Below are 14,866 nucleotides of genomic sequence, written 5' to 3' on the forward strand. Positions count from 1 at the left end.
CTCTTAATGGGGCTTATGTTGAATAACAACACACATTTCCCCACAATTATGTGTGTCATATTGTTCACCCTAAGCAATGCAGTGTTCCCCATGGGTATCTCTGGATAAAAGAAAACCTTGTTTTCTCACTAATGAAAAAACTTGTTATAGATTGCTTGGAAGGAAAAAAAACTTGATGAATGGAATTTAAGTTGTATGTTTAACTATTCGGGTATTTTGCAGTTTGTTTATGCTATGTTTGTATAGTAGGAATGGCATAAGTTTAATTTGAATTGCTTTCTCCACGAGAAGGGTAGAGAAGCATTGTCTGATATAATACTTCTTTATAAGAGGTACTGTATGATCATTTAATCAATTAAATCATCTTAATAATTCCAGTACTCTCAGAATTATTGATATGTGACAATTTTCTCTTAGAAGAAAAAGTTAAAAATGCCTTTGCAGTGAAAGTACTCCTAATTCAAAATGTGATCAATTTAATTATAACTAATGCTTATATATTTGTATTAATGAAAAATTACACAATGAGACACTTTTTAAAAGAGTGACTGATTTGCAGAAATTAATGTATTTTTATACACACATGCATTGCATACTTATTTTTTAGTTTAATGTACCTTCCCCAATTATGTATAGTTGTCATATTATAATTACATTTTCATATCTTTTTATGGAAAAGGCATGTTTTAATTTTACATGTCAAACCTGATATCAAGTGAGCATTGTTTTGTATAACCTACAAAGTAGACAATTTACATAGTTGAGAGAGCTGTATATGGAATAGAAAAATCAACCAATATTTGCTATATTAATATATTGATTATATTCAATAATAAATTGGCAGATAAAAGGAAAACTAAATAACTCACTTCCTGTATAAATATAAATCAATTTGAAACAACCATAATATTTTCTTCACTCTTATAGCAATTCATTTTATCTGTGATTTTTATTTTCAACTTATTTTTAAATTTCAGATTGCATCATTATTCGCAGTATATGTTGTGGGGTACATCGATATATATAAATTACAGAAGATCATTTATATACACATGGTAATGGTTTTTTATTGTTTGTTTTCCATTTAGTTTGTTGTTAAAATAAACTCCTGATGAATATTTGATTTGATTTGTTCATAGCTGAAACTAATTGTAACATGGTTCCATAACTAAAAAAGTGTCTTGCAAACGCTGTGATATAACCTTGTTTTAATATGCCACCCAGGAAATTTTGATTTGGATTATATTATTATGGGGTTATATCCAACTTATGCATTATTGTAAAAGAATTTATGAAAGAAAACATGGACTGGTATGTCATTCTAGAGCCATCTGTTAAATGAAATAAAGGGGCTATAGCTCACACCTGTAATAATCTCAGTGCTTTGGGAGGGTGAAATGAAAGGATCCCTTGAGGCCAGGAGTTTGAGTTTACAGTGAGCTACGACCATGCCACTGCACTCCAGCCTGAGCTACAGAGCAAGACCCTGTCTCTAAGAGGAAAAAAAAGAAATGTTCATTCGTGAGCACCAACTATCCAGGTGTGTGGGACACACTCATGACTAGCACTACTGAGACTGCAGCATTCATATTGGTTACATTCTAGTAGAGTGGAGGGAGGAGGGAACAGAGGATAAGTACTGACGTAGTTGGAACATGATAAAGATTATAGAAAAAGAAAAGATTAGGGTAAGGCATCATGAGTGCCAACATCAGTGGGATAGAGCAAGGAATCATATGAGGTGGTCAGGTCTTACTGAAAAGGGGGAGTGGAGCAAAGATTGGAAGGAGGAGAGGGAGTTAGCGAGGTGGGTATTGAAGAAATGAATATTCTAGGTTAGTATAAAAGCTAGAGCAAAGGCCTAAGGCTAGTTGGCTGATGTTGATGAGTGTTTATCCTTTAAAAACATTTATCATCTCTCTGTCATTAGTTTTTATAATTTTGATATTTTCTTTTTATGATAATGTTATATGATATGCCATTATTTTTATTCTCTTAATAAATGATACATATAAAAGGACATTTATGATGTATAGGGAAGTTGTGAACACATTTCTAAACTAAACCATGAGCCTACCTTCCAAGAAAACTAGAACCTTGTCATTACTTTGAAATCTTTTGTATCCTACATTCATCTTCTCACTGCTTCTAGCCTAGAGGTAACTACTCTTCTGACTTTTTAAATCATCATTAATTTGCTTTTCTTTATAACCTTACCTTATATGAATTCCTACATAATTTTATTATTAAATGCTCACATTGTTTTAAGGTTTGTACAAATGATATTCTTTTATGAAGCTAATGTTTTCACTGAGATTTCTGTGTAACTAGAGTTTAGATATTTTTGCTGCTTTATATTTTCCATTGTGTAGATAAAGTACAATTTATTTTTTTATTTTCTTGTTGAAGGACATTTAAGATTCTTTACCCTCTCCCCCATGCCTCTTTTTACAGTTGTGAATAATAGTGTACATTCTCCACTATCTCCTATATTTATCTAGGTAGACTTGTTGGGGGTAAATTATGCACATGCTAAACTTTGCAAATACCAATTTTTTTTAAATAACTGTACTGCTTCATACAGCAATTTAGAACAGCTCATGATATTCTACATCCTTTTTTATTTTATCAATCTGATTGATATGATATAGTATCTTGTGACCTTAATTTGAGTTTTCTCTGATTCTTGATGAAGCTGATCTTCTTTGGGTATGTTTATGGGACCTTTATGTTTGCATTTTTGTGATATTTCTATCCAAATATCTTACTAAATTTTTGTACACGAGAAAATTCCATCTGTTTTATTCAGTGCAGTGTAATCCACCATTCTCACTATTTATGTTGATGTTCAAATTGTTCCAGATTTGTTCAACTGTTCATGCTGGCTTCTCTGTCCTTTAACATGTTCTCATCATGCTTTGAGCACTTTAAAAAATAAATTAATAAATGTTAAGTTTCATGAAATGTTTTTCTGCATCTGTTTAAATGATTCTGTGTATCTTCTTCTCTTTAATCTGTTACTGTGGTGAATTAACATTAATTGATTTTCTAACATTAAAAAACATTGCTTTTCTGGGATAAACACAATTTTTACATATTGCTGGATTCAATGTGCTATTCTTTTGATAGGATTCTTATTTCCCTGAGTCAGACAGTAATTATCTTTTTTAATACTTGGCTTATTTTTTCCCAAACTGTTCAATATAGGATATTATTTTGTATTACAAATTGGATTAAATGTTAAGCATTCAGAGTCGGCTAGTCACGTAGGCAACTGACTGTGGCTGAGGGCCTCAACTCTAAATTGTAATTGTAAAATACTGAAACTACACAGGTATAGTTTGTAGTAAACACCTATCTTGGGTAAATTGTATATATTTTATGATGTGACTTACCAATTATTCTGTATCTTCTGTATTACTTTACAAATTTGTATAGTTACATAAAGAAAAAATATAGAACTATTTCCAAAGAGTTATTTTTTAACTGTGGTAAAATATACATACCATAAAATTTATCATCTTAAGCATTTTTAAGTTACAGTTCAGTAGTATTAAGTACATTAGTATTGTTTCGCAACCATCACCACCATCTACAGAACTCTTCTCATTATGCAAAACTGAAACTCTATACCCATTAAATAATAACTCCTTATTCTCCCATCTCACCAGCCCCTGGAAACCATGATTCTACTTTCTGTCTTTATGATTTTGACTACCTTATGTATGTCATGTAAGTGAAATCATACAGCATTTGTCTTGTTGTGACTGGTTTATTTCACTTAGCTTAATATCCTCTGGTTTCTTCCACATTGAAGCATATGTCAGAATTTCCTTCTTCTTTAAAGCTGAATGATAGTCCATTGTCTGTATATACACTACATTTTGCTTATCCATTCATCTGCCCATGGATGCTTGGGTTGCTTTCACATTTTAGCTATAATAAATAATGTTGCTATGAACATGGGTAAATAAGTATCTCTTTGAGACTTGTTTTCAGTTCTTTAGAGTATGTACCCAGAAGTGGAATTGCTAGATTATTCTTATGGTAAATCTGTTTTTAATTCTTTTGAGGAAATTTTCCACAGTAGCTGTACCAGTTTACATTTCTACCAACAGTGTACAAAAAAACATGTTTTTTCGTATAATCACCAACATTTGTTTTCTATCTTTGTGATTGTAGCCTTTCTAATGGGTATGAGGTGGTATCTCACTTTGGCTTTTGTTTGCTTTTTTAATTAAAAACTTTATTTCTTCAGAGAAGTTTTAGGTTTATAGCAAAATTGAACAGAAAGTAAAGAGAGTTCTCATATACCCCTGCCCCTACTCATGTACAACCTTCCCTATTCTTGATATCAGGCACCAGAGTGCAGTGACCCCATGGATAAACCTGCATTCACACATCATAATTACTCAAACTCTGCAGTTTATGTTAGGTTTCACTTTTGGTGTTGGACATTCTATGGGTTTTGACAAAGCATCATACAGACTAGTTTCACAACTGTAAAAATCCTCTGTGCTCTGTTTGTTCATTCCTCCCTTCCCCCAACTCCTAGTACTACAAATCTTTACTGTCTCCATAGTTTTACTTTTTGCAGAATGTCATATATTTGGAATTGTACAGTACGTAATCTTTTGACTTTGGCTACTTTCACTTAATAAAGTACAGTTAAATTTCTTCCAGCACTTTTCTTGGCTTGATAGCTCATTTCTTTATAGCACTGAATACCATTTTGATGATGTGGTTGTACCACTGGCTATTCATTTACCTGAAGGATATCTTGCTTAATTCCAAGTTTGGGCAATTATAAATAAAGTTGCTGTACACATCTGTGTTCAGGCTTTTGTGTGGATATGCTTTCAGTTCATTTGGGTAAATACCAAGGAAAGCAATTTTTGGATCATATGGTAAAAGTATGTTTGGTTTTTAGCAAATTGGCAAACTGTCTTCCAAAGTGGCTGTACCATTTTGTGTTTCCACTGGCAGTGAACAAGAATTTCTGCTGCTCCACATCCTTATAAGCATTTGGTGGTGTCAGTGTTTGGATTTTGGAAATTCTCATAGATGTGTAGTGGTATCTCATCGTTTTAATTTAGCTGAACATCTTTTCTTATGCTTCTTTGCCATCTGAATATATTCTTTGGTGAGGTGCCGGTTAAGATCTTCTGCCCATTTTTTTTCATTGGGTTGTTCATTTTCTTCTTTGTGAGTTTTAAGAAACCTTTGTATATTTTGGATAACAGTTCTTTATGAGATGTGCCTTTTGTAAATATGTTCTTCATCTGTGGCTTCTCATTCTCTCGATCATGTCTTTTGCAGAGCAGAAGTTTTTAGTTTTAATGAAATCCAGTTTATCAAATCATTTATTTTGTGGATCATACCTTTGGTGGTGTATCTAAGAAGCTATCACTATTCTTACAATCATCTAGATTTTCTCCTGTGTTATTATCTTCTAGGAGTTTTATAGCTTTGTGATGTCCTTTTAGATCTATGGACCATTTTTCAATGTTTTGCTGTCATCCAGGCTTAAGTGCAGTGGTATGATTATAGCTCACTGCAATCTCTAACTCCTGAGCTCAAGCCGTCTTTCCACCTCAGCCTCCCAAGTAGCAGGACTACAGGTACACACCACCATGCCTGGTTCATGTATGTATATATGTAGAGAGGAGCTCTTGCTATATTGGCCAGGCTGGTCTCAAACTCCTGACCTCAAGCAATCCTCCCATCTCAGCTTATGAGAGTGCTAGGATTACGGTTGTGAACCACCATGCCTGGCCTTGAGTTAATTTTTGTGAAGGGTGTAAGATCTATGTGTAAATTGGTTTTGTTTTGTTTTTTAATGTGAATTTCTTGCATCATTTGTTGAAAAGGCTATTTTTTGCTTCATTGTGTTGACTTTGATTTTTTGTCTGAGATCAGTTTTATGTGGGTCTGTTTTGGACTCTATATTTTGTTTCATTGATCTATTTGTCTATTTCACTGTACTATACTCTCTTGAGTATTGTAGCTTTATAGTAAGCACTGAAATAGAATAGTGTCAGTTCTCTGACCTTGTTTTTCTTTAAATTGAATTGAGCTTACTAGGTCTTCATACAAACTTACATCTTCATATAAACTTTTGAATCTGTTTGTTGATAACCGCGATATAACTTGCTGAGATAAAAACTGGGATTATGTTGGATCTACACATCAAGTGGTGAGGAATTGATATGTTGACAATATGGAGTCTTTCTGGACATACATGGGAAAAACTATTTAGTTTTTCTTTGATTATTTTTATTCAAGTTTTATATTCTCATAATTTTTTATATATTTTGTTAAATTTGTACTTAAGCATTTCATTTCAGGAAAGCAAAAATGTTTTGACATTAGAAATTTTATTAATGTAACTTATCACATTAAGAAGTTTTTTGAAAAATCAACAATATGATTGTTCCTTTGATGCTATAAAGGTATTTGATAAGTCAACATGTATTTGTGATTTTAAGGCCATAATCGAGTAAAAATAGATATTTTATTGAAATTTTAAATACACACACATCAAACCAAAAACAAGTATCAGTTGGAGCAATTAAACTATTTTCATTAATGGCAGAGCATGACAAATATGCCTACTGCCACTCTTATTACTTACCATTGTTGCAGAAAGACTAACTAATGCAATTAACTAAAAAATAAGAGTCTAAAAAATAGGAAAGGAAGTTGTAAAAGTATCATTGTGTGCAGGTGATATGATTTTGAATACTTAAAAAATCTAAGTAAACTACTGCTAGAAACAATGAAAGATCGATGCATATTTAATATAATGTTTCTATATACACATAATAGAAAATAACAGAAAAGGGTTCTGATACAATAGCAACATAAATGATAAACTTTAAAATAAACTTAAGAAATTGTTCGAGGATCTTTATGAAGAAAACTTTATATTCATAAATATATATAAAAGAAGACTTAAAAAAACAGAAGCACCGTGTTTTACTTTTGGATCTAAAGATTCAATATTGGACAGATGTAACTATAATGTACATTATTAAATAAGGTAATCATAATAAAATTTTAGTTTTTGAAACTTAAGCTGATTCTAAAATTCACATTTAAATTAATATATAGCGATCAAAACTAAAACTTCCAGAAGAAAATATGGGTTATTTTTTTTTTAACATTTTCTAATTATGGAGATAGGTCCTTAAGATCTGGAGTAAATGAATGATACATTTGCTAACATAAAGATTTAGAAAATAACTGTAGCTGGGTGAGGTGATTCACACCTATAATCCCAGCACTTTGGGAGGTGGAGGCGAGAAGATTGCCTGAGCTCAGGGGTTTGAGACCAACCTGAGCAACATGGCGAGACCTCGTCTCTACAATAAATCAAAAAATTAACCGGGCATGGTAGCACATGCCTGTGGTTCCTGCTACTTGGAAGGCTGAGGTGGAAGGATCACCTGAGCCCAGCAGACTGTGGCTGCCGTGGCCATGAACATGTCACTGGATTCCAGTCTGGGTGACAGAGTGACACTGACTTTAAAAAAAGAAAACTGTAAGACAAAAATATCACAAAGATAAAAAAAATGACTGGGAAAAATATTTACAATATGTTTGCTTGATAAGGGCCTATGTTCTGTAATACAAAAAGAACACTCTTAAGGAAATGAACCCAATAGAAAAATGGGCAATAGGAATAAGCAATTAATGCACATACAACATAAACAAAAAATAGTTTATCTAAAATAATACAGGGTGTAGCTGGAATGTGCAACAACAGGAACTCTTGTGCACTATTGGTGGGAGAATAAATTGATACAATCTTATGGTAGGGAAGTTGTAAATATGAATATATATATAATGTGTATATCCTTGATCCATAATATCAAACTCTAGTAATTTATCTAAATGTATTGACACACACATAAGATGTACACGTAAGGATGTTTATCATAGCAGTTATAATAGGAAGATCAAAATCAAACCAAACAAGGAGAGAACTTGTGTTCAGCAGCACTCAGAGGACCAACTAAGTAAATTATGGTTTAGCTATAAAGTAGAATACTTTTTCCAATTCTTAAATAGAGTGAATTAGATTGGTTTGGACTGATGTAGAAAGCTCTATGAAACATATTAAGAATGAAAGCAAGAATGAGTATAGCTTATGGAGTAAGTTTTCATTTTTGTTTGTTTTTAAATACATAAACTAGAGTTTATATATGTCAGTGTCTGGAAGGATGCACAGGAAACTGTTGATGGTGGTTATCTCTAGGCTTCTAAAGTGTGGTATGGAGAGTGGGCTGTTTTCATTGTAAGTCACTTTTGAATGGTTTGAGCTTTGTTTATCCTGGGCATGTACAATTTTCAAAATAAAAATCATTTTTTTGTTTTATGTGCATTAATTATATTTTCTTGGATTTTTTTCAGATTTCTCTTGCACTTTGTTTTGTTTTGATGTTTGGAAACTCAATGTTACTAACATCTTATTATGCTTCCTCATTAGTCATTATTTGGGTAAGTATTCCTTTAGTATATGGCTGTTTTCAAAACGTGAATGATTTGTCAGTTTCTTTATCACTGCCTTGGGATTCATGACAGGTTTCTACAGGAACCATTTCAGCTGTCTTACTGAATGCATTTATGTGTGATAGAGTGTCCAAGTACTCACTCACAACCAAAACAGAAAACACATGAACACACACATAAGGAAAAATTTTTATTGGAAAGCATAGCACCTCACCTTATAACTCTACTCTTCCCTATCTTCATTTTTCCTCAGCTTTTCTGTTACCTAGGTTTTGGTCCCAGGGTTTGTTTCCGAAAGGTTTCTTTCTTTCTTTTTTAGAGTTGAAGTCTCATTGTGTTGCCCAGGCTGGAGTGCAGTGACCTAGTTATAGCTCACTGTAGCCTTGACCTCCTGGGCCTTGGTTTTCTGGGCTCAAGTGATCTTCCTGCCTCAGCCTCCTGTATAACTGAGACTACAGATGCACACCACCATGCCCGGCTAATTTTAAAATATTTTGTAGTGATGGGGTCTTGCTATTTTGCCCAGTCTGGTCTTGACCTCCTTGACTCAAATGGTCTTCCAGCTCTAACCTCCTGAGTAGCTGAGACTACAGGTACACACCATCATGCCCAGCTAATTTTTAAATTTTTTTGTAGTGATGGGCTCTCACTATGTTGCCCTATCTGGTCTTAGATTTCTTGTTTAAAAGGTTGGGATTCCAGGCTTGAACCACTGCACCGGCCAGTTTCATGAAGCTTTCTCTTTCTTTTCCTACTTTTCCTGTTCTCTGTTTTTAGTCCTATTCCTATTCTACTGTCTGAATCCCCTTTCCTCCCACTCCTGTCTCACAGCGGCCTCCCGTCTTTATTCTGCTGTGGTCAGAGGCTTGAAACTTTGGTTACTTAGGTTTTTCTCTTTTTTTCTTTCTCTCGTCCTTTGTCTATTTGTGTGGAATATTCAGATGGTTTAATTCAGGTGATGATTCAGTTACATGTTGCTAAATCACTACTAAGAACAGATTTTGGTTACGAGGAGACTGTTTTACATAATCATAAAGTGGTTATTTAATTCCCTTTGTCACAGTGACATAGAAGTCTTCTGAAATTTAAAGACTTCCAGAAATGGTTATACCTTTCCTTCTGCAAGTTCCACTATTACAATGTTTTGCAAACCTGTTATTCTTTGTACTTAAGGTACATTGTGCTTTAGTATAGACCAGTTTCCTGAAGACAGAATGCATATTGCACTGTTTTCATTAGAATGTATTCTATTCTTGAGTAATCATTTAAGTTACTCAGATCATTTTGGTTTTCTTGATTTCTGGAACCTTTTAATGAATTTGAAATCTCCTTTTTTTGGTCTCACTTTACAAATATTAATAATATTTATTTAAAAATCCATTTTCCTAGGCTATGCGTCACCCAGTCTGGGCCACCACCCTTTTCAGACTGTGTTCCTTGAGTATACTTGGTCACAAAAATCAGCAATTATTAATAGCATGTATTGGTGCTGTGTGGGTTTTTTTTTTTTTTTTAAGATTTTAATTTTCTTTATTTTGTTTTCAATTTTACTTGGAGCAAACTTTACAAATGGTGACACTCACAGATCATGAATATATACAGCTCAATGAGTATTTTAATGTGTAAAAATGAAGCCAACACACAGATCAAGATATAGAAAAACTCTAATTCCTTGAAAGTACTCCTTGTGCATCATCTATGGCAATAACAACTGCCATTGTCCCATTCTTTTTTAACTGCCAAAGAAAACTTAAGAACAAGTCTGACCTCCATTACCATACAGGATTGTTGCCTGATCTTGATCTTCATATAATGTAAAAGGTAAAATGGATCTTTTTAAGATGGACTCCTTTTACTCAACATTATTTATTCTAAATTTATTAGGGTTTTTTTTGCATGTAGCAGTAGGTTTTTCTCCCTGACGTTTTAGTATTCCAATAGATGAATACACTACAAATTCTTTATCTGCCTGAATTGTACCCCACATCTTTAAATAAAAAAAAAATTTTTAGACTAACTGATCAATTAAAAAAAGGAAGCAAGTAAAAGTCCACCAACATTACAGTAGATACTATGCTTTCCATGACAACAACAACAACAATCACTAAGTTGCTGTACTTTGGAATTAATAAGTATAGTTCTTAAACTCTCTGTACTCTAATTATTAGGAAATGTGACGGTGTACTCAATTCTATACTTTATATGTGTGCTTTGGCAAGTACTACTGTCACCCGCAGTAAAGTACATGACTCTTGGTACTGGGTGCAAGGAAACCATGGAATTGAATATTGCATATGAATAAAACCTAAGTATGTTTTGCAGGAAATTTCTCTTCATTTGTGCACTTACAGTGTATCAGTTATCCTGCCAGATACTTTATATTGAGTTGTCTCTTAGGTATGAGTTAAGCATATTCGTGTATGTTTCAATATATTTTGGTGTATAAATCAATAATTCCCACATAGCATGTTTATGCATATTTTACTATAAACACATCTGCATATATTTACTTATGGTTAATCACTTTGAAAATTGAATTGTATCACATTTTATATTCTCAGATACTCAGAAACTTCCAAAAAGATTTTATTTGGGTTCAAATATTTATATTTTGATCACTAATTATATTTTTGCCAAGTTTGAAGTAGATTTAGCTCCTTGTAGGTTTGGGAGTCTTTGTACCTGGAAATACTTAAGATTTGACAGAGGAGAAGCATTTTATTGAGCCTTTAAAATATCATTGCTTTGTTTACCCTAAGAGTTAGTAATGTTGAGCTGAAGGAAAATCTTATGCCTGTATGACTGTTCTCTAAAATTCTAAAGTTGTTATATACCTCTTGACTCATAGATAAATCAGATATGTAAAATCAGTCGTATAAATTTAGTTATGGTGATTCTTTTTTCACCTTTATTGAGTTACTAACTCACCTAATCACTTTGGGTAAAATAGGGCTATTTCTTGAAATCACTGACTACAGAAATGAGCGTGTGACAGTGCTATGTAGAAAGTTGGCAGTGAGCTAAATTTTAGATACTTGAGAGCCATTACTTAGAGGAATTTTTTTGGTACTTGAATTTATGTCTGTAAATATTTACCGTATACTATGTTATTTTCTCTACTTAGGGTATTCTGGCAATGAAACCACATTTACTGAAAAGAAATGTATCTGAACTTAGTTTGTGGGTAAGACTCAATCTATTTCAATGTATATGTTTTTCTTCTCTAGAATATATCATTGACTCCTACAAAATATATTCAGTTTGATAAGATTATATGTACATATGTTTATTTTTAGCTGTTGCCTCCTAATTTTGAGCAACATTATTTTAAATTGAGATACTTGTTTAGTGTTTTATCTTAGAGATATTAGTATTTACTTCACGTGTGATTAAAGCATTTTTTTTCTTCTTAGCCCGTATCTATGGAATACAGAACATCAAAGTTACTTTTGTTTTGTTTTATTATTTTTTTTAGGTAATCCAGGGGTGTTTTTGGTTATTTGGAACTATCATTCTCAAGTATTTAACATCTAAAATCTTTGGCATTGCAGATGATGTGAGTACCTTTTTTTGCTTCAACTTGAAAGACTTGAAAAGAATCAAACAGGCTAAAAAGAATGAATTTTTTTGAGTTATTAAAGTAACATTTTTTAAAGCAAACTGTAGGGTGAAATCCATTCACCTATTATTTTAGCAATTTAATGCAATAGAAGTGATTATATATGTAGTTTTATTCTACAAAGTTAATTTTTTGACACAATCTCTTATTTTATTGTTCCTTCTACATGGCAAAGATTTTTAAAATTTTAAAGCAAGAAAAATCTAGAGATTAAAGCTCAGGTTCTAAGATCTAGCCAGTCATTTTTCTCTTACTTCTTTATAATCCCCTTTTGTAACAGATAAAGTCACCCATCTTCAAAGCCTTAACAGGACATATTATAGGTTCATTCTTTTTTCCCTCCAATTTTCTAGTCATTGCTTGTAAAAGGTTTCTTTTTAAGCCTTTATAGGTAATGTAACCTAAGTTAGTCTTTTTAAGAGAAGTTCACTGTTTGTTTTGGTTAGAGTAGAAGAGAAGGAAATAAGAATTCTGCCTTATGACTTTAAGGATTCTTTCTAGCCATAATTGCTTTGCCTGTTTTGGTATTTTAATTAGCATATACTAAGTCAGAAGGCTATCATAGATTTAAATTAAAAAAGAAAGCAGCACAAAACCCCACTTGGAAAAAGTAAAATAAACTGTGTATTTTTTTCTATAATTTATTTTTATTGGTGGTCTGTTTTCCTTCTGTACTAGAACAAAGCTGTGGTTTTTGAAAACAGGTTATCTGAAGTCCTAGAACTCCCAAAGACTCTTCCCTGGGGTCTGCCTACTTCCCATCTCCTCTAGCCTCTCTTTCCCAGGGCAGCCTAGCCTTAATCTCTTGCCTACAGGTTTTCATATGAACAAGGGCATTTTTTGCTTTAAAAGATTGATAACAACTAAATGGGAAATCTACAGCTTGTGGAAAGCTCTTTTTTTTTTTTTTAAGTTGGAGTCTCACTCTGTCGCCCAGACTGGAGTGCAGTTGCCGCTCCCAGCCAACACAGCCTCGACCTGCTGGGCTCAGGCGATCCTTCCGCCTCAGCCTTCCAAGTAGCCAGAAGTACAGGCACATACTACCACGCCCAGCTAATTTTTTTGATTTATTGTAGAGAAGAGGTGTCACCAAGTTGCCCAGGTGGGTCTTGGACCCACGGGCTCAGGCAGTCCACTCGCCTCAGCTTCCCAAAGTGCTGGGATTACAGGCTGAGCCACCGAGCCTGGCCGGAAAGCTTTTTAAAACTACCAAATTGTAGTTGAAAACATATTCACTCTTTCATCCACTTATTCATTCATTAATTCAGTATGTCCCTTTTTGTACCTGGCAGTGGAATACATCCTAGAGATACAAAACTGAGTGAGACATGGCCTAGTGGAAGATAGGAACAGTTTCTAGCAATTGTAATATAATATAATGGAGGATCTTAGAAGTCAGCTGTGAAGTTGAGAGCTGAGAGGTAGTTGAGTCAGATAGGATGCAGAGCTTGAACAGGAAGCAAAGTGGAATAGCTCAAGTCCTGTGTTTCTGGAATGTTTCCTTCCTGGAGAAAGACAAAAGTTAAGGCATTGATTCAAGTTACAGTGCTTATTGTCATTTCTGTCATAGCCTAATGTTACATCAAGGACAAAAAGAAAAAGTGCTGTATAAACAGTTATTTGCCAACTGTAAATCATTTTGTTGTAACTCTAATATTTCTAGAAATATGTAATATTGACCAAGGGCATCAGATCATAAATTCTTAATTTTGACATTGGTCAAAGAAAGAGAATTGCAAAGCCAACCAGCCTTTCGTTTCTTACTGAGTTCACTACTATTGCTAATAGTACCTCTGAGCATAGGTTTTTTGCTCTCAGCCTCAAATCCCATCACCCTCTTCCAGTAGCGAAGGTTCTTCTGATTACATGGCCAGCTGCACCCTGGTAGAACTATTGCACTGACTGCTTTGGGCGAAGTGGTGGTGGTGCTGATGGTGAATGGGAGCAGCCCATGCGAGAATGCCAGACCTCCACTGTTTTTACCCAAAGTTTGTCAGTTTTTAAAGACTAAATGTGTCTCAATTTGTTGTCTCTGTTTTGTTGATTTCTAGAGCCTAATATGGCCATTTTTGAGTATTTTTTCCAATTTCAAAGTTGTTTTAGGAGAGAGGCGTTGACAACTTCACTCTGTCATGTTGGGAAGTCTCCCACATTCACTGGTATTTGAGTATCGATGCAGCCTTGTATCCGGGGATAAACTTCACTTGCTCATATCTATTATTCTGTCTATATATTCTTGGATTTGGTTGGCTAATATTTTAAGAATTTTTGCCTACATTTATCAGGAATGTTGGTCATAGTTTTCTTGCAATGATTTTGTCTGGTTTTGGTTTCAGGGTAATGTAGCCTCTGAAAATTATTGGAAAATGTTCTACCTTCTTCCATTTTCAGAGAGAATTTGTGTAGAATTGGTATTATTTATTTTTGAAGTATTTAGTAGACTTTGAAAATGAAGCCCTCAGGGTCTGGAGCTTTCTTTGTGGGTGGGTTTTTAAATACAAATTTAATTTCTTTAAGAAGTTCTCTAGTTCATCTGGAGTGAGCTTTGATAGTTTATGTCTTTAGAGGAACTTTGCTCATTTTATTTATGTCATCAAATGGATTGTGCTTTCTAAAAATTCTTGCTGAATTCAGATAGCTAAAATTCATACTGAAATTTTACAGCCGAGCTCGGTGGTTCAGCCTGCAATCCCACGCCTTTCGGAGGCTGAGGTGAGTGGATTGCCTGAGCCC

The 14,866-nt window shown here is 33.7% G+C and overlaps 1 protein-coding gene across 1 annotated transcript in view; it reads left to right on the top strand.

Annotated features, from left to right (window-relative positions):
• DPY19L1 (dpy-19 like 1) overlaps nucleotides 1–14,866 on the top strand; it is a gene marked incomplete at its 5' end in the record, with an annotated part of 48,202 nt that overhangs the window by 1,465 nt on the left and 31,871 nt on the right. Inside the window, 4 exons of the mRNA XM_008061525.2 lie at nucleotides 978–1,055; nucleotides 8,416–8,502; nucleotides 11,639–11,698; nucleotides 11,990–12,070. Coding sequence (XP_008059716.2) covers nucleotides 978–1,055; nucleotides 8,416–8,502; nucleotides 11,639–11,698; nucleotides 11,990–12,070 — 306 coding nt within the window. The remainder of the gene's footprint in view (nucleotides 1–977; nucleotides 1,056–8,415; nucleotides 8,503–11,638; nucleotides 11,699–11,989; nucleotides 12,071–14,866) is intronic.

This window comes from Carlito syrichta, unplaced genomic scaffold (genome assembly GCF_000164805.1).
Source record: "Carlito syrichta isolate Samal-C Ts95f unplaced genomic scaffold, Tarsius_syrichta-2.0.1 Scaffold305309, whole genome shotgun sequence".
NCBI lineage: Eukaryota > Metazoa > Chordata > Mammalia > Primates > Tarsiidae > Carlito > Carlito syrichta.